Consider the following 24,312-nt stretch of genomic DNA (forward strand, 5'->3'; position numbering starts at 1 on the left):
ATCGTAATCTAAGTTTTGGCAATTATTTTTCGTCTCCATGTTTGTAAACCATTTGCATTCACAGGACAATATTTCACCGAGGTCTGTCCTGAATTTTTTCATGTGATTATTTATGAAGAATATTTGTGAGTAGCGTTTTATACAGGGCAACAATATACAAACATTAACCCCCATCTTTTTGCTGACAGCATTGCACAGGGGTCGGGTGATATAATTAACTCTATATATGTAGCTCTATGTATACTGTGTACATTTGAATAAAGTTGTGCGTAATTTGATGTATACAGTGCTGGTTTTTAATCGAATCTCCGAATAAAATGCTATTTCTGTTTATTCTATGCTACATTCACAAAAAGTTCAATGTAACTATTCGTTGCAATAACTCGTCAACGTTTACATAAAGCTCTGTCAAAAGTCAAAAAAGGGGGACACAAACACATACAAATAATTGTGAGACAATTATCTTAAAATTGACAAGATGAAATATTACTTGATCGATACCACAATGCGTCCGTTTCAGTAATTCGTATGACGAGTACAAAAAGTGCGATGGACATTGAACGCTGCCCGGCTTGTTGATTACGACGATTAACAAAACCAAATATCTCGCCCGAACCGGCTTTGAGCTACCTCGGCGTGGCCCGCGCTCCACAGCGCATCGATCAATTTCCCAATATCTAAGCAGGAAATGAAATCGGACAGTTTCCTCTTCGACTGACAACCAACAAAATACGCGGATTTAAGATATTTAATGCGGCTCCACTTTTCACCTTTGTTCATTGTTTAGGAGAAAATAAGCCGATAAACTTCTTTACCGCTCTTAACATTGTATTATGAAATTAAAAATTGTGTAATCAAACTTCAAAAGTGGATCTTGCGTTTCCCACGCAGATTTTCAAGCATTCAGCGCCGTTTGGAAATTATCCGGAGATGCTCGTTTCCAGTGTCCGCACTCATTACCGTATCGCGTCGCACAATAACAGAAAACATGTCAATCACAATGATGCATTGTTCATTGTGTGTATGCGGACAACTTAATCAAAAGAACTGACGTAATAATGAAATCAACAAACTAATCTCTTTTTTTATCGGCGTAAATTTTGGTCACATGACGCGCTCTGGAAAGCACGCGATTCGTAGAGTAAGAAAGTGACAGTGAAATACAGCGAAGTGAAATGATCAAACTAAAAATCCCTTCTCCACAATGTACAACGCGTCATAAGATATTCAAAGTAACATGTGTATTTTCGAGAATAACACCCACTACTTCAGTCGTGGGGTGTCTTTTTTCTGAAACAATGCTCGTTTCGAGGTGAGCATTTTAAACTCACCACAGAACCGTGAAAACAATTTATACAGACAAGTCACTTGAGTGAAACGAGGAACATGAGTAAATGACAGAACCATAAAATTGGAGGACGGAAATTCTCAAAGCCTCTAAAGTCGACTGTGCATTTCTACGTTGAAATGAAAGAGAAGTGAAACATTAGAAAATGGTCTGATTCAGTGGTTTGGGCCAAGCTTCAGGTACTCGACATCTGACGAAAAAGATTCTATGATGCGTTTTTCACAGTTTGTTTCTTTATCTTTGTTTTCCCCTAATCAATTCAGCATGAAATTACACAAGTATTTTTTTTCACTGACTGCATGATACTTTCATTTTCTTTGTTATTAATTTATGGATTTATTGAGGGCAAGAAAGCCTCTCACACCGAGTCGACATCTATGAATTTTACCGCTGCGATAATTATAAATCATTTAGGTTCTGCGTTAGTTGTTTGTTTGGGAAAAGTATGGTGAACCTAAGGGGGTTTCGTTGAACATGGTGACGGGGAGGGGAGGGCAGCAGGTCCAAAATGATCTCGAAGTGGTGCGGGCGATTACCAGAAACTAATCTGTTTGTTTCCTAACAGTCGTCAGAACTGCGCCTGTGCGAGTTTCTTGTTTACAAACAATGTATTTCGTGCACGATATCTAGATGCACCTCATCATCATAGCTGCAACATTCAAAGTACACCATATAGATTATGACAGACATGTTTTAACTTTACAGTTAACTTCATCAATCACCATCTTACATTGAATACAGTGTGCATTGGTCGTATAAGTCCCATACGACTTTTGAGCGTAGTTCCGACGACTGTGTCCCTTTAAAACTAAATACTCACATTAACCGTACTTCAGTCTTAACTCTCGAAATCCTAAAAGATAAGAACCAACATGGAAAGCATGAAGTAGGGTTATGATTCGGAACACGACTATGATGTAGCAGCCGTTTAATGATCTCGTAGCGTCAGTTGCTTAACACGAGTTACAAATGGAACAGTAATATTGGATATTTTTAAAGAACTGAGAACAGCAGTTATGTTTGATTCTAGCTTTTCGGAACTACAGATCTCTGTGTTGGTCATTTTGCACACACTTGCTACATTGGTATAGAAAATGCAAATTACACAGTTTTTAGCTGGTGCTTATATTTCGTTTGGCGTAGTTCTTTTACAAGTATGTGTGTGAGTTGACTTTGTGACTTTAAACGTTCCTACCATTCACGTATCTACACACATGTATAATTCATTATATGTTATTGTTTGCGAATTTGAAAGAGCGCATTAACCGATAGCTATGTCACTCTCAAGGAAATGTCCAGTTTTTGCCGGTGAATCAAGCAATTGTTCTTGTTAGCAATTAGGTTCGTCGGTCTTCAAGCTCTTAATTCAAGTAAAATATTCATAAATATTCATTCATTCATTCATTCATTCATTCATTTATTTATGTATTCATTCATTCATCATGTATTCATTCATTCATTCATTCATTGATTCTGTCATTAATTCATCGGCTTGTCATTTGAGTACATGGTTGGAAACAGAAAAACACTGCGTCTAGGTTTATAGCTTTATGACATAATCATCACTTTACATAATACACATCATATGAAGTCGCCACCAGACAGACTTGACCGTATCGGCAATTAGATCTCTGAAAATGGCCCGGCACTTACAGTGGATTATCATTCTCCGGTAAGCTGACCCTCAAACAACCTTTGCGCAATCAATTTTGGTATTGTATATCCAGCTCTGACTGAATAATACTAGTTCAGGCAAAGCCATATTGCAATTCAGCATTATACTAGGGGGTATGATTCATTCATTTATTGTGAAAGGCACCCTTAAGACGTGCAGGCTGCCACCAAAAACAGAAATGCACTCAGTATCATCCGTGTATTATTCCGGCATATTCTATACGGCAATGTATATCACGTGGTATAGCTGTCCGTCCTTCACGCTCAATGTTCGAGTTCATTTTTTTATTTGGTTTTGTCTGTTGTCTAGGGTTTTTGCCTTTCATCTTGTTTGATCAACGTCCACAGAGAGAAATAGAAATACTGTCTTTCTATTTGTCTGTGTCGTACATTAGCTATTAAAGTCTATAATAGAAACTTCTGGTTATTTTATTGACAGTCAAACGTCGAAGGGCACACGGGAAACATTAGGAAAGGTTTTACCCCAGCAAAGTTTATTTCAATTGTCGACATATCGCGGAACCATATATACTAGGTGGATCTGTAAATTTGAGAAAAGGGTCATTGATTCTTTTCGCCGGAGCATCAAGAATTCGGCATTAATACTGTTGGTTTTATTTCTAGAGTGAACAGTAGCATGGAAACACTTATCACGTGTGTTTGGCAACGGATCATAGAGGAAGAGCTCGTGAAATTGAAGAGCATTCGTTTTATGTCATATTTACGATTATGGACTCGTCCCCATAAACTCTAAATCCTCTGAACTTGGGTCAGAATAACAAAGGAAATTGAAGCGAGTGTTAATGCGTATCACCATTGATTCATGTCACTTAGTCTGTAGTTTGCCTTCATAAGTCTATTTATGTACGGTTATGTCCCGCCTAGGGCGACACAGTGATACATCATGGCGAATACAGTGCAGGTCAAAGGTCGAAACCGTCAATCTTCTCGTATCAAGACGTAATGACAATAATGCAATTTAAGTGACCAATAATAGTGATCTTTGTTTAGGCATTTATTTTTGCAAAGTAGCGGTGAATCGACGCTTTAATCAGAAAAATAATCACTTTTCACAAATCATCATGACCGGTCGTTATTTCTAGATCAAGGTTTTTTCCTATTTCGAGGAATTTGATGGACCACTGAATGATACTGATTTTAACAAGATTTGTAATGTTTTATTTATCTCTTGAAGCAATAACTTTCTACAGTTTTTCTCGGTATGTGAGATTGTTTTTAGCTAGAATGTAATATTCAGTCATCCTTTTCGTTGCTTTACCATTTTTGATCGTTCTTTTGCTTATGAATTTTTTTTTGCGCATCACCAATGCATACGGTTTCATAACGTAACCGATATGGCCTAAAGTTGGTGCGAATGCGCACACGATGATCGAGCTGGAGCCTCCTCCCTAAACTCAATGCGTTCCTAATGATGCAAGTGCTAAATGATGCTTCTGTGCAGTCAGTTAGTTACACGGCGTCTACAGATGTGTAAGATTAATCGAGTTATTTTATGTGGATAAAATTCTGTTTTGCGCCGTCTCCCATCTTAAATATCACTGAGAAGAGGTCTATGGTCTTCCTCAAACGCCGTTTGTTTGATGTTTGTTAATTTGCAGTTCTGTTTGTTAACGGTCGACTTTTACCTTTCTCTATGCATAGAGTTCGTTACTTACATGCAGTTAGCATCCCGTGTATAAAGCACGGTATCTTTGAAATTCATCGCACTTCGAGACAACCTCACGTTGTTTCTCACACGGTTATCTCTGTATTTGGTTTGGTTTGGTTTATTACCATGAAAAGTAGTAGTACACTTCACAAGTCATAACAAGCAAATACAAAATTTACATTTCAGTGGTAATGTGGAGCCAGAAAATATAGCTGTTCGCTAGTCGAGCCCATTCACAAAATTTAAATTAGTTAGGTTAACACGTACGCTATAATACAAAGAGTTCTACAAACATTATTTTATATTTATATGATACTTCATGTTCTCCATATCTCTCATTTGGTATGCATGTTTGCCCATCCTTTTTTCATTTTGTCTACCAACACTGTCTCTCTCTCTCCCTACATTCTCTCTCCCTACACACACACACACACACACACTCTCTCTCTCTCTCTCTCTCTCTCTCTCTCTCTCTCTCTCTCTCTCTCTCTCTCTCTCTCTCTCTCTCTCTCTCTCTGGTCAAAAGGAAGTATTAAAAAGACATTCACAAACCAACGACATGAATGGACATTATCGTCTCTCCCTTTGTCACTGAAGCGAAAATGTTGTCAGATTTCATGACATTTTTCTACCTAAACTCTCCATGGTTTCAGAGAACAATTGCAAAGTGATGCTTGACGCCAACTCAATGATGATGTATCCAATGCCCAATGAAAATGTCGGAAATTTCAAGTACATATTCATGTTTAAATACATGGCCATTCTGACAAAAAATTTTGTGCGGATTAATTTCAAGCACCATAATTATTTTATCACAAACGAATACATGATGTTGGAAAGAGTGGGTATAATATATAGTCCCACAACGACTTATAATTACATTTCAAGTTCACGGCCAATAGTTGTTTAATGAAGTCCCTTTGCTCTTGACTCCTCTTCAGCAGTTTAATATGATGGAAATAGCTCGAGCTCTTCAATACATCATCTGACAATTCAAATTTACGGTGTGTAAATTTTGCCCACGGTTGCGTTCTGAATCATAAATCTACCGGCAGTTTGCCATTTACACAACACATCCATGCCACATGATGTATTCATTTACATCGAAGAAGGGCTTATAATGACGGTCGTGCCCTTTGGCACTGGTTACATACAGCGAGACTGCTCACTCCGTACAGCTGGCGGTCCTAAGGAACAAATAATATTGGATCAATTTTGTAAGCTTACATCTAATGCATCATGGCTACACATTGTCTACAAGTTCGTTCATAATTTCAGTACAGACATGTTACATTGATGGGAAGAATGTTCAAAACGTTATTTTTACGTCAATACAAAACTTTATACTTCTAAATAATGACGTTATTTGGTAGGTATATTTACTGCCATATCGTTACACGTATGTATGTATGTATGTATGTATGTATGTATGTATGTATGTATGTATGTATGTATGTATGTATGTATGTATGTATGTATGTATGTATGTATGTATGTGTGCATCTTACGTTATACGTCTCAAACAAAGGTTGTACAGTATTTACAATTTACATGGTCCAAAACCATTTATATATATATATATATATATATATATTATATATATATATATATATATATATATATATATATATATATATATATATATGAGACGTCGTCCCGAATAGATCAGATATACAAGGATGACATTAACATTACCTACCTAGATCCATGCTCATTACTATCTATTCTGAAAACAGCTCAGGTGAAATCTAGTGAAAACACTTGTATATCTGATATTTTGACTATATGGACAATGAATATATGTGTATAGTATTTATCGAGGCCATGACATCATCTCATACGCACACATTCATTTTAATGATATTCAACCACTGAACATGTTTCTTCAGCAAAGTAAATGCAAAAGCGTCTGTTTAATTGAGCTGTCCTATCGACACAAGCAGAGCCTTTAGGTTCAGAGCATCGTCTGTGTCTATCGATAATGATCTCACTTCAAGTGTCCTGCATATTTTCCACGACGCTGATGCTGTCCGAGAACACGTTGAAAAAGCCTACGGAACCACAAAAAAAACTAACTGCAACATCAATCACGCCATTAAGACAACAAAAAAGCCAAAATCAATCATTCACCTGCAGTCGACAACTGCTCTCAACTTAGAGTTGATGAATTTTTAATCCGCAGTGGTGTTGACGTCTGGAATGCCTCATGTCCGATCGAACATTTCAACTGTCGTTACAACCAAACCGTGAACGATATCTCAAGAAAACGAATCGAATTCTTACAATGTCGATTTCATGTAGAAGTCAAGCGAAACGAACAACAACTATCTTTACCGTCGAGCTTGTGCAATCGGCGTAAATTTCATAAAAATAATAGAGAAGACATGTGCAAGATATGTGACGACACAAACGATCCACGAGTTGGCACACGCGGGAATTGGTGGGTCCTCCGTGGTTTGAAACTAATCAAGTCGGGATGTATGAAATTCACAAGTTGTGTCTATCATGTGTGTTAATCTCACAGATTACAAACTACTCGTGTATTTCAGGGAGGCGATGATAACGTGTTTAGTTTCATGGCAGACCTTAACTAATGTCTTCCTCCGTGCAAAACCAGGCAGGAAATTGAATGGATTGTGGCGATAAGTGATACAATACGAGCACGGAGCCATTGACGTGGGCTAGAGCCATTACATGTTCGAAAACATAGCCCCCAGATAATTGAATTCAACTCTAAAACACTTCTCCGTTAAAAACTTGACACATCTCTCAGACAACCCTTGTTGCATGCCAAAGAGAATTGCCAAAGTCAGTGCCGTAACCAGCCTCAAATTGCGGAGCTCCCGGCGATCTTCGTGTCTCGATGACGTCAAACGAGCAGTGGCTCACCTGAAAGTTGTAATTGCCCTGCCGGGTTAGCTGTATCACCCGGCAAATGTCCATTACTGCCCGTGATTGTGTTCCCACACACAGTCGTGAATTTTGTATTATGTGTTAGACGTCTGTCCAGTTCCAAGGTCTGAATGAACGTTCAGCCGCCTGGACGAATATAAATCGGACGGATTGGAAGAGTGGGTCCTGGAAGATGAATAAGGGGGCGGAAGGAAGTTCGGAACTTGTTTTGTCGGTGGATAGCTTCCAGCGATCATCAGTCTGAAGTTGTCGAAAGGATAGTATGGAACCATCTTTACAGACCAAAACGGTCTAACACTCTATGCATCGCTTGAATTCTCAAAAGTAAATCGGGAGAAGTGCTGAAAAAATCATCCGAAATATATGCTGTTTTGAAAATGCAAGATTTTGAAACTCTTATTTTTCGTTTTATCATGATTTTCTTACAAGAAGACCTGCGGATCTTTTCTTGAGTTAAGTTCGTCAAAAAATTTGCATATGCAAAACTTGAACATTCTTGACAGTCACAACTCCTCAGGATGCCTGTCAGTACTGTTTCATTTCACAGCAGACTATATTGGTAAACAAATTAAAAACGCGGTCAATAATTGTCCGTTGCGCGGTCTATAAGTGCAGTGTGCACGTGAGAGTGAGCAGTAGGGCGTCAAAAAGTGCGTGGTATCCTTTCGTTATATTTAATCCGTCTTTGCAATGGAAAGGGCATGCTGGATCGCAAATCTATCGTCATGACTTATTCATAACCATTTGACGGGGAGAGAGAGCCATTTTCTTATTTTTTGTCCCTGATGCACAATTTGAGAGGTCAGTTATTGACCTACGCCATGAGACATGTTGAAAAGGTAGCTGAGCAAAGCATACCTTCAACCTCATTTACAGACAAGAACGACAAGTAACACCAGGACATTAATTTGTCGATACTATCAGCAAGACATACAGTGAGACAACAACTGCTCTATCATACTGAAAACTTTTCAGTCGAGTACAATTCTGAAACTATAAACTTTACACTTATCATATTATTTGAGTTAACGTAGACTGATATTCCGAATCTAAAACTTTTACAATACTCTTTTGGCCTACGTCTTGTGATGGTCATTCTTAAGCTTATAGAGTAAAGAAGTTTTCACTGGCTTAGTTTTGTGAAAATTACAATATTTCTATCTTCACTTCATTGAGATAACACGGGAGTGGCGGCCATTTTGAATTTCAAATATCTCTCGTGTATTTTTTCTCGAGTACCAACATTTGCAAGGTGCCCCTTGGCTGTGTTTTACGTAGCGCATATATTTTTAGTCGTACACTTTAAAGCAATGGTAAATGTTTACTTGATTACAGTTGAGCAAAAGTTTAAATCTTTCATTTTCTAGGCGCAAACTCTCTTAAAGAGGAATGATATTTTTGACATAACTTTTCATTATTTTTGCTCTATAAAATAAGTGTATTTTATTCTTCTTCCCTTCAGAGTGTGTTGATATGAACAGTTCTTACCAAAGCAGTGCATTGTGACTGGAGTCTTGTCCGGGCTACAGTTCAGTTGTCAACCATCACCATAGACGATACACACAAACATGCTGTAGTGACGAGTTAAACACCGAGCATTCAACATAATTTTGGAGGTAAAACAAGAAACTGCCTCTACTGGACAGAAAAAAGTTCAGAAAATGCCTCGAAAGTTACAACTTACGCAAATTTGATTTTGGTTTAAGGGATATGTGGTGTTTTGACACACAGAAACAACCAAAGCTGTAGTCACTTTGTCTCTTTAAGCGAATAAACAGATTCTTGGAAGGCATACAAAAGCTAACTGTTTTATCTGTAACAAAAAGTGTACGACTAAAAAAATATGCGCTACGTAAAACACAGCCAAGGGAACCTATACTCGGCCTTTAAGATTTCGTTTGACTAATGCTAAATGTGCGGTAAACAATATTTATCAAATTGGAGACACTCGCTCGAAGCTCTGTCAAAATTGCTATTTCCCTCAGATAATTCTCTGAGAAAATATGTAGGTCAAAAATGAGCCAATTTCCATGAAGGACCTCCGAGCGATGAAACGTTAGGGAATGCCAACGCTTTGAAAATAAATTGACTAGACTCGATTAAGAGCACATAGCTGGAGGCGGAGCAAAGCCCAAGACAGTGCGGCATGCATTGGACAAGTAAGATAGTAATCCGGTTGGAGATTGATCGCTGGTGACTTCAGCACAAACATTTTCCTTTCTTCTCCATTTATTCTACCTTTCACACCAAAAGTTAGCTTGTTTTCGCAACGTTACTGGGACTTGACGCGCCGAGGCCTTGCAGTCACCTGACTTCAGGTCAGAGTTCACCGTTCCTGGGACGTCTTTCCCGCTGTTATTCGTCAAAGACGGGATTCACCGGGGACTGCTTTGTGGATTATTTTTTACCTCATTAGAGCGGGTATCTGTTCAGAAAGTCGGCGCGGTGAAATGGACACGGTCTGATGAAAGATACACAAAGATGCATGACAAGTACGATTGATCATTATCTTCCACCGAAAAAAAAAGGTATATGCAAGCTTATATGTGAAAAACATTCCCTGTGCGGAAATTATGCCCGATCAACAAGTGCGTAGCCATGCTGCTAATTTCCAAAGCGACCGATGGGTTAGAAAGTGAAAATTACTACGGGGTTTAAATCATTGTATGCACCCAGTTGGAGTTGACATTATTCTTCATTGAGCGAAATCGACAAGGGTAGTTTCCCGCTGAGTTGTTTTTGTGGAAACCGAGTATTTTCTAAAGCGCGCGCATTCTCTTGATGAGAATGGCAAGGCACTACGAAATTATACAATATTCGTTACGCTCAATTTGCATGCAAATGAGAGCAGCCGCTTCGCTGGCTGACACAGCCAGGATGCACCATCTTCCTGCTTGAGGAAATTAAATAAATGCCAAATTCGATTCTAATTCATGACAAGCTTGGGCTGTGTTTGCAGTGGCAAGACAAGTGCTCGTTTCTGTCTTTTCTTTTATGTAGCCTTTCACAAGGATCAGATCGATGCAAGGGATCGCAAGCAGTGTGCAAATAAACCTCGCGGGATCGGCAACATATTTCATGGAACGCTTGTCGACATGACACAAACACCAACCTTGCGGGGTTGATGCTGTTGATAAACAAGCTTAACAGGACAAATCGCCTGATTTCCCGGTTCTCGTCGCTCCCTAGTCGTAATCAGCGATAGGTGCCGGATTTTTTTGCTATCACTGTCCCTGTCAGTAATTTGCGCAAATTTATTATTACCGTGAAACACGAAGCGCAAACATAGACGAGACTAACGATGGTGCTTTTGGTGTTCAATGCATGATAGGATAATTTGTCACAGCTGAAACAGATCTCAAGAATGTCTGAAACCAATCTAAATACACGAACTACGGCATGTAGAGTAGTGGACGGTTGAACACGTAGAAATGACATATTTCTCCATATCCGATGATTAACGTAGACACATAGACTGTGAAGAATACTCACATAGAGATTGTACAAATATATAAAATAGAAGGAAATACCTACATACACGTCGGTTCACGTGCGAGTATACAGGTCGCAATTATCATACCTTGAACAATGACCGGTCTAATTCATATTAATTTAGTTTTTGGGTGTTAGGCAAAAATGAGTAACAATAGAGAAGTTGGTAAAAATTGCCAAAACGCGATACGTGCCCTCAAGACAAAAATCTCTCATTTGTCTCGAATTGAAAGAGATTTGATGAAATGAACAACTGCTCGGAAAATTCACCCATGGAAATCTTTTATCGCTGGAAATTGACACAATGAAAGAAGGGAACTCGAATTCTGGCCCGAAAGCATTTAGGGCAAACAATACAGCGATGCAATTTGTTAACACTTCTCGCAGATGAAAAATTACAAAATTAACAATATCACAGGCCCTGGAGAAATGGAAACCAGTAGAGAGGTCTTTTTTCGCGAACCGAAGAACGACTGTGTTCCATCATTATTAAACGTTTACAGTCAAATGTACAAACATTCGAACTGGCGCTCTGTTTAACACCAGTGCAATTAAAGTCTCTTCTTTAAAAAGAGAAAGAGTTTTAAAGAAAGGGGGAAAATGACCATTTATTTTGACTCGCGCTGAAATCGATTCCGCGGACGGCGACTTTTGTGCTGGAACTAGGAGAGCGTTATTGGTGATTGATCCGGGCAGTCGGGTTAGTATAACGAACAAAAGACGGCACACTATCGAGTAATAAGATTTCGGTCATATTGTTAGCCTTGGTAGTCTTCTTTGTTAATGCAGAAAACAAACAATCTTTAATTGAGATGTTTTGGGGGCATGGCGGTGCATTTAAATACAAGAAAAGCAAAAGTTCATTTATTTTACACATGGCATCTAGTAGAATTGAAACGTATTTTATGAATCATGTCTTCTGAGAGTTATTTAGGTCTATCCCATACAATAAGCAAATCCGAGTTTTAGGATCCTGTGCATAGTATGCCCCAGTCCGTACAAACATGGTAAACGTGTGCTGACTGCTTCTCATGGAAAATGCTCATGTCAGAGTTTAGCCCTTTTTTCTCAAAGACAACACAGCTATACCTTTTTATAGTAAGCTTACATTCATTATTTTTATTCTATAAACAATTAGATTTTCTTATTCATCTCCAAAGTATGTTGAAATAAATAGTATTAACCTTGCAAGCACAGTGGATTGCGTGCAAAATACAATGTTATTGTTGACAAATAAATTCTATATTACACCATACTGGAATTCAGTTGTCAACAATTAATACTGGACATTAAAGGGACATTAGCTGTAACTTTTAACTAATTTTTCACTACTCTGTTTCAATGTATCAACTACAGAATTTTACTATAATCCGATAATCATGACCAATGCCCGGTGTCTTGCTTACCAACACAGCCTGTATATGTGAAATTACCATTGTTATTGTTGATAAATGTATTCTAGTCCGGACCTGAATACAAAATTTAAACAACAACTATGCAGATTATACTCATATAGGGTATATTTATGAGCTAAATATTAGGAATTTCTCCATGGTTCAGGGATTCAAACCAGAAACTGCACATGATACAGAGAACAAACAAAAAAAATGACCAAAGTTACAGCTAATGGATCTTTACAGTAAATACTCCCGTTGACCGCGTTGATAAGCTGAACGCTATGCATTTGGACACAGAACGAGCAAGTAGAACAAAAATCCGGGGAAACAACATCGAGTGTTGGCGCTGATGTAACTTAATATAACGCCATCATCATATCTCTGGACAGTCAACTGTACTGAATAAAAAATATATATTTTGAATTTTGTGGGTAAATCATATATCAGTATATTATATTCACAATTTTTTATATTTAAATTCCGATATAGAAACAAATGAATTCTTTATTACTTCTAAATAAACCAAAACAATTGTCGAAACATTTAATATACTCAGATAAACTCCTATAAAATGCACCATAAAGCCGATAAATTGCCACTCAAAATTTAAAATATATATTATGATATTAAGTTGGTCATCTGATATCATGTCACCGTGCTGTGAATTATGGCTAAGTATCTTGACTTACAATGACTTTCCAAACTAGAAACTGAAGCATGCGAATAGTTTTCAGTTTCAGCGCACACCAACCTTACGCTGACTTTCAACTGTTCAATACACAAAATATTACTGAACGAGCTGCGGTTGTAATCTTGCTGTTACCGAAGCTGTGTCGCTGACTCCGACGCGTAGCCTGGGGGCGCTCTCTCGAACACAATTGTTACCCAGTCGGGTTTCTCTTTAACCTTTAACCTCCAAGCCATTCGGAAGTCTAAATATTATACCAGCTTTACCGGCTTAAACAAGGCAGGTGCAATAAAAGTTGGAAAATTACAGTCAGATGATTGTCTATTTTGAAAATGATATACATACACACTGTAGAGTTTAGCGAAACATAATTGTCGAGGTCATTCCACTTTGCTTTCCGTCTATTTCAATTGAACCTGACGCATTTCATTTGAAAACCGAGGGCGAGGCGCATGTCACTTTCCATTTCATAGTGAACGTTCACACATCTGGTATTCGGTAAGATCGTGGTCTTGACTCGTGATATACGCTTGTCTTCTTGTCGTCAATAACAGAGCAATCTCCCCTCCCCCCCCCTTCACTTTACGTATAAATCACTTTGTATGTTTGTATTTGATGTCTTGTAGTCCAAAATACTGCAAGTTCAAAGATAATGCTGAACTTTGGCGAGCACGAAATGCACTCGACAGAAGATGATGATAATTTCAAACTCCGTAATATACGGACATCTCAAGAGAAATCTTACACACTTCACGCTTTTCGAAGTTCGTGCCTTGTCGTAAAATCGTTCACCTCTTTACGATATGAAGAGCCGCAATGTGTGCTACCGTTGATAGGAAGGACAACTCATCTCTCTACACGACGTTTTAACGCCATAGAAAGAGACAATCGTGTCAAGAAAGTCCCCATTTCAAACTTTTTAATCTTGAGATACGTCTGTTGGAAGCCACGGAAAGGTCCAATCCTACGTCACATTCAGAATAAGCAAAGATGTTTCTCAACGCTTCTATAAAAGTTGTTGAATGTTCATCGTCGATGGTGAAAGAAGACTATATTATTTAAGTTTCTCTCATCTTATATTAAATTATTTTGACATTGACCTTAAGTTGATTACAAGTCTGTTGTCAGGATGAATCCTTTATTTTTCCCTTCTTGGTGGTTCAGAGAAAGTTTCCTAGACTTTAACCAACGTATGAACAAGTACTGCAGTAGATGTTTTCCTCTAATGCATGTATACTCAGCTGTAGCCGCCAACGTCCATGTAAATTCTGAATGGGAAATTGTCAACATTAGATATCAGGGCTATATTCAATTGCATTGTTAATTTTGCACACTGTCGCGTGCTTTTATTTCCAGGTGAATGTCTGACGCTTGCCTTTATATGCTGATATCCAACATCCTTATTGTCTGCTGGCAATGACCAAAGGCAGGGAGGTTTAGTTTTCAAGTGTAGCTCAGCAAGCTGCTGTAAAACTTATCAAAATTGGTTTGGTGCCTTCATAATTGAGGTATGGTGACTCGATGTCGTTTGTCTGTAGAAATGATACGTGTGTTGGCATGCTCGAAACTGAACATTTTTAACATTTTGGAAAAAAATCCTCGGAATAAGTGCAGATAAAGATGGCTGAACGTCAATACTAGTACATGTCAAAAATTCCTTTAAACCAGGCCTTAAGTCCATCCCATCCCCTCAAGGTAGGATTTCACAATATTTTCAATGAGTAGATTTCAGATTATCATTGCTGGTTTGTGCGTGTGAGTCACACTGACAGGGTTCCGACACGTGTATTCTCTTGTGCGCCTGTGTTAACACCACTAGAGTTTGTGGTCGAACGCCCCTGGCACGATAGTGCTGTAGCTTCCATTATCTGATGACTACTATATTAAAGTACCATTTTGTCAATCTTTTAGGCATCATTTTCAAAAGTTTTGTAAGGAATTTCGGACAAATATGCACGTCTGCATATTAATGATGGGGTGTGACGTCATTAGCATTAGGCTGTGTACACTGGATCTGGGACATCGTAAACGCTGTGACAATTACATCAACTCTAACGTTTGGTGTATTTTCTCTATTTATTTTCTCTGTTTGTAACTTAAACTTTCTTATTATTATATTGGGTTAGCTCCCCACTAAGATCTAGTAAAGCTCGTAGCAATGCACATTCTGATGAGTCACCGGCCTGATCTCAAAATCATACCGGAATTACTAGTGTCCGACTTGTCCATACTGCATTGCATGAAGTGCCAAATGTTGTTGATGTTTCAGTCGGGACCAGACTTTCTTCGTAAGTAATAGCATTGCATATTATAAACAATGTTTTGCGGTTGCAAGACCTATATCTTGTAATTACACACACACGTCGGGAAAAAGTGGGAACTATACTTGTTATCACAACAAAAGCAAAGAAACTGTTATCAAAAGTCACAGCTAATGCCCCTCTACCTTGCTCTGTAATCTGTCTGAAAGGAGTGTAGGGTGAAATCAACTTAATATCATCGAATGTAAGTTTGTAAGTGGGCGATCTATGACACTATGAATGATGATTTTTTTTCAGCAATTCACTTATGTTTGGTCTGTTATATTTACAGTATCATACGATATGTAATAACACGAGCAAATACTTGGGAAAACTTGAGTCCATACCAATTACATGAAACTGGTTATTTCAGACGGGACCACAGCACACTTGAAATTAATATTGACCCTTTTTACGGAGCTCTTATTACTAACGTCCCATGTGTCACAATACTGTCCCTCGTGAGTTCATTTTAATCCGTAAAAGAAACATGCACACAGTGTTACTGTAATAAAATATTACTACAGAAGAATCAATCGAATTTTGTCAGGGAGTCGTTGCCAGCTATGCTTTCATAGTGGAAAATCCTATGAGCGATATCACCTAACGCTCCAAGTAATTTCAACCGACTCCAACGTCATTTATTTCAACACCAAATTGCCTTTTGATCATCGAAAGGGCAGCTTTTATTTACTGTATGTAAAGCTGCAGGGGTTTCTTGCGGGAGGGTCTTTTTCCCCTACAAAGTTAACCGTAAACGGTGTCAAAGTACGTTAACAAATGCGTAATATTCGAACACCCCATCTGTCAAATTTTCAGGAGATTTTCCCGAACTGTCGAATATTTTTGCTCGTTGTTGCCATGGAATAAGGTAAACGTGAATAAATCTCGCTTTTGCACACGTCATAACAATAGTGAGGAATATGAATTTGTGAAAAACTGAAAAGTTGTAAATTGGAGAACGTTTTTGACATTAATTACATAAATTTCTTTATTTCTAGCACGTTCAGTTTGATATAAATTCATAATATGTCGCCGTTGGGCGGTAAGTTGATAAAAGATAGCGTCGATCGCTTGACGTAAAAAAACTACCGCGGGTTATTTATCACAAAGAAGGATTGATCGGTGGTGCATCGTCGGGTTGATGCTGACCTGCGGTATTGTTGACCGTTTATCATGAACTATTACCCTTTTCTATGGGTGTTTAAATTTGTAGCTGCTACAGACAATCGTTCCATAGTCAGCTTGTCCATGCCTTACAGAATTGTGTCGACAATTTTCAATCTTACATTATTTATAGACACTCATCTTTTTCATAAGATTTTAACCCCAACTTAAGCCTAGTACATTTTCCGTATTTGTAGATTTGTAGACAATGTTCAAACTCGCACGATACCCTGATCATTTATTTATTTATTTATTTATTTATTTATTTATTTATTTATTATTTACTTTGTTTATTTCCCATTAATTTTCGATGCAATTTGATCTTTGGTCCGACACTTACTAAGGGTATACAAGCGTTAGTAGTCAACCATATTTAAACATTTGCTTGGAAATGTTGAACCGATGCCTGATGTTCCTGTTATTCGTATTTCCCATGTTTTATTTGCCCTGTTGTCAATGAACTACATTTGTACGTGTCTGGCACAAGACGATCTTGAAAAGACGAAATATAAATGAAATATGTTTTGAATATGAGAGAGAGAGAGAGAGAGAGAGAGAGAGAGAGAGAGAGAGAGAGAGAGAGAGAGAGAGAGAGAGAGAGATCCAAAGTTCGTCCGCCGTTAAAATTTGACCCAACTACTGAGCAAGAACAACGCGGTGTTACGGAAGTTGACAAATTAACAAGTGACCTGAAATGACAACGGTACAAAGTTAAATATTCAAAAAACTTGTAATTGCTCTTCAAATATCGCAATTAAACATTTTCTTTCATCATTGATTTCAAGATCAGGAAAGGTAGATTGTGCATTGTCTTGGCAGGCGGGACTAGTCGACGCACTCCACACAAGACAAACAGTTGCAAATTTCATTGGGGAGGGGGCGCTGCTCAACAATTTGCCAGAATACATCCTCTCACCTGTGATGATTGGGTTCAGTCCGCTAGATGTCGACGCTTCTGGAATCTACTTTTGAACAAAACATAACAGGGACACAGGGTTACATAATATACATCAAAATGTATTTGCCTCGTTATCACAAACATTTCCTTTCCTTGTAGGCATGGACGCATGTCGAGTTGACAGAAGTCAATATTGACCGAATCAATCTAATGGGGCATGCGGTTGTCGTCTTTGCAGGTTGGTTTGTCAATATTGTTTTAATTGGTAAGTCTGAGCTATTATTCTGGATATTTAAAGGCCCATGGGCTATTTGTTATATTCGTACACATCAAACCCCCCTTTAAATTTTCTCAAATTCTCTCTGAAGAACAACCCTTAACAGTGAAATAGCGTGAAAACTGCATTTGAACAACATTCACTTGTGACAGTATGCATGGTATGAAATTTCAGATTTCGCTTCGTTTTAAATTTCCCGCCATTTTCAAAAGCTGATTGTGTTACATAGAAAACAGAACACAACATCAAAGTGGGAACATTCAGTGCCGTTTGCGTTTGATCCAATGGCTTGCAATGTGCTGTTGCTGTCATATGGGGTTGCTAATGTGTATAAGGATCTTGTCAACCGTTTTGTTTTTAGCGTTGTGATTTTTGGTTGGATTGATGTGTTGTTGTTTGTCATTTGCATAAGGGGATCATATTTGAGTGGGTTACATGTTTATTACTAACCTTGTTCAAGTTCGCGGCGTCCGTGCATGGGTAATAATATATGCATATACATGTACATCCTTTTTAGCAAGCACATCATTAATTGATTTAAGTTTGACAGTAAAAAGACAATTATACGACATGTTGCATCCTATGGGCCTTTACAGTACCTGAAAGATTAGCCGGCGATGACTAAATATATCGGACACTGCAGCAAAGTTAAAGCCAAACGAAAAATACGAGCCCAAGCTTCGTCCAACGTTTCACTAATTTGAATTAACGCTTTCTTTTAGAGGTCTTTGAATACAGAAAGCTAAACAACTGCGATTTTGGTTGATTGCTTTTACAGATGAATAGTTATTCTGGTCTTGGGCGTCAAAGGGAAGGCGTACCTGTTGCAACGTTCGTCATTTGTCTGCCAGAGGGCGCTCGGTCGCAGGGTATTAACGTTGCCTGCTGAGTGTTGCTACGGACAGTTGAACTTATGGTGCTGACAACAAAAAGAAAAAAAACAAAAAACACAAACAAACAAAAACCGACGCATGAATTCAAATCAAATGTGAAAGTAATGACCACACTGACAAAAGAACGTTCATTTAAAGCTTTTAATAAAAAATGCTATTACACGATTTGAAAACATCACCCAAACTGCTGCCATGGGAATAGTCCTGCACTGTAAAACCATGACACCAAGCGTACAGTGGATGCATGTCAACATGTATGAAGGGACTAAATAAAACTACTTTTTCGGTGCAACTCTGACTTGTCAATCTTCTTAAACTGATATATGTAAAGTGCAACAAAATGTGTTTCATCAGACCAATATGTCAACATCTTTCAATGGCTCTCTTCGAAGCAAATTGTTTTCTAAAACAATCTTGTCATAGTACACAGTCTATCCTGTAAGTCAATAACACACCTTTCTGTTTGAAAAGAGTGAGATAATTTTGTCCTTGTATGAGCACTGTGATTTCAAAATCACTCTTTCAGGCCAACATCACTTGTATATTTGGTAAAAGGGTTGACTTATCATGGATGACAATACTGAGATTTTTTGTTCACATAAATTGGTGGTTGGTAAACCTTCATATGAAGACTGAGCACCATTCTCTGTCCATAACAGGACAATAACTTAATGCAGTGTGTGAAGTGAACAGGAACATTTGAAATTCAAACATGGCTTATGATAAGGAAGAGGAATGGCTTTATGTTGAATCAACGAAAGATTCTGTCGAGTGAGGGCGCTCTGGGACCTCTGCTCAGTTCTGGACTCCCTTCAATGCACAACTGAATCTTTTAGTCGAGGTCATTGCATCTCTCCATGGATGTGAAAACACGTCTTGAAAAAGAAATGTACATCACAAACATTTAACATGGTTTGATTTGTTAGATAATATTCATAACCATCTTTCTTTACAACTCAGCACATTTTTCTTGGTGTGAATGTTGCCTCTTGACCTGAAAGCAAGAGCCTGCTTATCTAATGTATCTCTACAGCGCAAAGTGAATATACATTCATGAAACCATAGACAGTGGTGAAACTTTCTCGACTGTCTATGATGAAACCTACAAACAATTCATTGGAAGATATCACTTTTGGTTGAGGAGATTCCAAACCCCCAACCCCCCACCTCTGTTAAATAAATCCAAGGATTGGTCTGACAACACAAAGGGGACCAATAACAGACACCCTTACCAAAAGTGCAGACCCACATTCTAACCAGTTTTGTCAATGCCTTGAAATATTTCTTTCTTTCTTTGTAGAGGACATTTTTCACAGTGTCATAAAGAGTATAAATTGTTGTGAAATTTACTGCATGTGAACCATGATGGCATTGTCTTTTTTTCTCAAATTCTCAATACCACAATAGACAGACCATTTGTCTCCATGGTAACTATGAAACTGTATCTGATTGGGTGACACAGTTCCTTCACCAGGTGTTGCTGTGAGTAAAATCCTAACATGAATACCTCACTTCTGACAAAAAAGGACGAGAATAAACAGACTACGCACTGGACATAAAAGGTTTGTATCAATTTCTACAACTTCAGCGAAAATGTACAGAACACAATATCAAAGTGACACGTGCAATGAATCTCAGTTTGAACTTTTGAAGTTCAAAATTATCTTAGGTAAGCAACCATTGTTTTGGTAAAAATTAATTCATGAACTACTTTTTCTGTGTACACACTCAAGGAAATAAAAAATTACACAGAAAAACAAATCTTCAATGGAAAGTTTTGCAAATTTTTCATTCAGAAGAAAATTGTAAATTTGAAGAATTAAGGAACATATATGTATAACCTTTTTGTACATTATTCAGCATGATTTGATGTCAATGTGCATATTGACTGACAGGTTTCTTTTTCTTTTTTGATCAGTCTTCAAGTTTAACTTCTGCAAGAATTTCTTGAGCCGCCTTGTATTCTTCTGTTTCTGCCAAGTCTTTTTCATTTTCCTGAAATCAATAAATTACAGACAACGCAACGTCAGTGTCTGTGACAATGTCAAGATAATTTCCAACCATTGATGAGCAAGTTGCAGAACACGATAATGTCTCAATCTGTTCTCATTCAAGATTGTCTGATTTATCTGTTTTACATAAATGAATATGCATTTTAAGTCTGCATTTTTACAGGAAACAAAACATATTAAGATGTCATTTTCTCACCATCGGTCAAGAAATTGACACTGAGGTACAAGAATATTATAAGTGATACATGTAAATTTTTCTGATGACATGCATAACAGGGTTGACGAATGAAAATTTCACTCAAAGAGCAAAGAAACCATGGATAAGATATAATAAGTCATACAAATTGCACAAATATGGAATATACAACTTGAAATTAAAAGACTATTTGTTCGTATCTATGTTTGAGTCTTATCACATATGCTTCAAAGATAAAAAAATGCAAACATCACTAATTTAGAGATTTCTGCTTCAGCTATCAGTTAAAGGCTTTCTTGCTTTTGACTTGATGACATTGGTCAAAATTCAGGCCACACTTTTGCCATTTCTCTGCAATACTTACAACCATTGTTGTCAATTCACTATGGGCAGTGGCTAGTCTCTTCTTGCAGTCTGGTATCATCTGCTTGGATTCCTGTAGAACTTCTTTCTGTTGACACGCCAGGATTAAAGACAAAGTGGTTTAGTGTGAGGTACCTCCCAAGCAACATTCTGTACTTTACAAATATGTATTGCACTTTTTAGAATTTATAAGTTATCCGGCCAGATCATTAAAGAATAAAATTTAGCTACGTCCATGAAATGTACAGGTGGATAATATTCACCTTCAAGTTCAAATTGTTGTATCTACTGCTTATTTTTTGCCTGGCATGGACATTATTTCACACGAAATGGATTTCCACTGTCATTCAGTTGAGATCTGTTCTCTTCTGCCAGCACATGTATTGAACTGTATATTTTGACATAAATATTTCCAATTTTTCTGCGAATTTTAAATTCAGTTGGATCAAATCTATCAATCATCAAAATTGGCACATCCCCCATGGTTTTCTAGGATTGATACGGACCCCTCTGCTTGAAAGTAGGGGGTTGAAAAAGATGGCACAACAAATCATCATTTTGTTGATCAAAGAATGCACATCTCCCAACTTAATAGCAATGTATGTGTTACACCTGAGTGCATTTACTTTGTTATAGAGGTTCTCCAACTTCCACACATGAACATTATTATTCTATAGTGCTTGGCTATACACATCTCCCTTAGGTAGAATGCACTAAAGAGACAGATATTCCTCCTCTTAAATTTTTTCAGTACTTTACTGGTCTACCACTTGTGGGGCTGATTTTAAAAGTTCTAGGAGTAAGAAAAACTCTCACCCTCTTAGTTTTTTGATAATCAAAAATTGTCTTATTTAAAATAGTGTTAACACAGGGATGATGGCTATTTTGAATTTCAAATATCGGTTAATGTTGTACACACTATGCTGCGTGACCCCCCCCCCCACCCCCCTGATTTTTGTTCTTGATTTGGTAATAGATTGGTTGACATTTTCATTGAGAAAAGTTTGAGCAAAAGTTTAAGTTTTTCATTTTCAAAGTGCATACTACCTTAACAGTTTATATATACTAAAACCATCCATGTACATAAAGACTGGGATGAATACCTGTTTTTTAATGTCATATTCATCTTTTCCGTCTGCTTCCATCTTCTTTATCTTTTCATCTTGATCTACAACTTCTTTCTCATACATGGCCTTCTCTTTGTTGAGCCTGTCAAAATAGATAGAAATTTAACATGTAGGAATTGTCAAACTATTACCTGTGAAGAAAAATTGACATCCCAGTATATCCTGATAAAAAGCAACATACATACATAACATAATACCACATTGACACACTTGTAGCGATTAAAATATCCCAGACAAATCACAGTAAGCATTGTAGATTACAGAACTCTAAAAACACTGACAGACTGTTTTAGTAAGGTCATAGATATTTATCAGTCTGTTGTGAAATGTTATCATTTACAACTGAGTTTGATGTTACATTATTCAAAGTTTTATTTTTTTATTAACCTGGCATATGCAATAGGAATAACTCTTTCATATGATCATCACTCGAAATAATAGCTTTATTTAGCATCTCATAAATGAGTCATCAGAATTAGCCACTACATGCATGGGCACCGGACACTGATGATGGAGGAAGTTCTAAACTTAATGAAAGTCGACTATGTGCCCTGGCTAGCACTGACCACGGTCCTACTTATGAAAGTTTCCCTGACCGTCCCTATGCCCCTCGTCCTGACTTCTCAATCGTCCTTGTATCAGAAGAGACAAATGCGAAACCTGTACGTTATGTTATGGTGCGACACTTGGTTCTCTTCGAGGATCTCACCATGGAGGTACCTCCATGATCTCAAAAACTTCTGATATGCGTTCCATATTGCTGCAACAGTGTAGACTGACTCAGATGGAGCAGGAGGTCGCGTTGTACTTAAATTGCAGTGCTGTTGCTCGAAGTTTTGCCTTGGTATGTTGGTCGGAAGGCAAAATCTGGTTTTGCCGGCCAACCCAAATACCCAGGCAAAACCTCGAGCTACTGTACTGCAGCTATAAAGAGACTCATGAGGCCACAGGCAAGCATGCAACATCAACACAGAGGCTAACTTTACCTTTTAACAACCCCTGTTTTGATCTTGATTTGACGAATTCTTGGATCTGCTGCAGCCATTGCTCCGATGTGGTTCGAATGAGGCACAGGCAATCGATCGTTAGGCAGTAAGCGTGATACTTGGTTTGTCGGCCGTTTCAAATATGAGAGAAAAGCGGTGTTGACTTCACTGCGCTTGCCCAGAATGAGTCATGATGAGTAAGCCTGGCAGGTCAAAGGTCAAAGTTAACAACTTGTATTGAGCATGGGTCACGAACACAGAGTGCGCCACTACGGCGACGTAAGTGAATGTTCGGACCATAGACTCGAGGGTTTATGGATAATGAACTTTATCATTGTCATATATAATACGACGAGGCCCGATGTCGTTTTCAATACATTTATTACTAGCTCTACGAAAGCTATATATATAACTATAGGCCGTAGATTGACTGTCGACGAACTACCAACGTGTCGCTGCCTCCATCGTCCGCTCGCACGGCTCGTTAGCCAGACAGGAGTCTTCCACTAACCACGCCGTGCGGGATACCCCCACTATTTTGCGTTAAGGAGTTTGATGGAATTAGAAAATCAGGCGGATCAATCAGAGCACGCGTTACACTCAAAGAGAAAACCACGCCTACCTTCCAAACGCCGACCACCGCACTGTTTGTGCACAGCTTTTCTCTCAATTTACTTACTGGTTTACTAGACTTGGTTCAAGTGCGTGATTGTGAACATGTGAGTTGTGTGAACGTCTCGAATGCAATGATCTGTGTTCTGTTTTCATGTGAAATGTGTGAGTAGGATTTTGTGAACGTGTTGAGTGGGGTGAACGCGATACATGGGAGTTTTACCCGGCAAAAACTAACTCACTACTCAGTCTGCTGCTATAGCTGCACAGACTAAATAAGACTAAAAACGCGTTCGATAG

At 38.1% G+C, this 24,312-nt stretch overlaps 1 protein-coding gene and 1 long non-coding RNA gene across 2 annotated transcripts; one reads left to right on the forward strand and one right to left on the reverse strand.

Annotated features, from left to right (window-relative positions):
• The first annotated feature begins 2,857 nt into the window (after positions 1–2,857).
• Positions 2,858–18,841, forward strand: LOC139121093 (uncharacterized). The gene is made up of 3 exons (XR_011549224.1): positions 2,858–3,020; positions 17,706–17,811; positions 18,602–18,841. It is a non-coding gene; the product is annotated as an uncharacterized lncRNA (long non-coding RNA).
• Positions 18,842–18,843: 2 nt separating this feature from the next.
• LOC139121092 (tubulin-specific chaperone A-like) lies at positions 18,844–23,594 on the reverse strand. Its single transcript, XM_070685715.1, has 4 exons — positions 23,401–23,594; positions 22,391–22,496; positions 21,289–21,375; positions 18,844–20,711 (listed from the first exon to the last, which is right to left on the reverse strand). Exons 1-4 carry the CDS (start codon positions 23,457–23,459, stop codon positions 20,631–20,633), a joined length of 333 nt encoding a protein of 110 aa, XP_070541816.1. The 5' UTR covers positions 23,460–23,594; the 3' UTR covers positions 18,844–20,630.
• Positions 23,595–24,312: the final 718 nt, after the last annotated feature.

Source organism: Ptychodera flava, chromosome 21 (assembly GCF_041260155.1).
Source record: "Ptychodera flava strain L36383 chromosome 21, AS_Pfla_20210202, whole genome shotgun sequence".
Classification (NCBI taxonomy): Eukaryota; Metazoa; Hemichordata; class Enteropneusta; family Ptychoderidae; genus Ptychodera; species Ptychodera flava.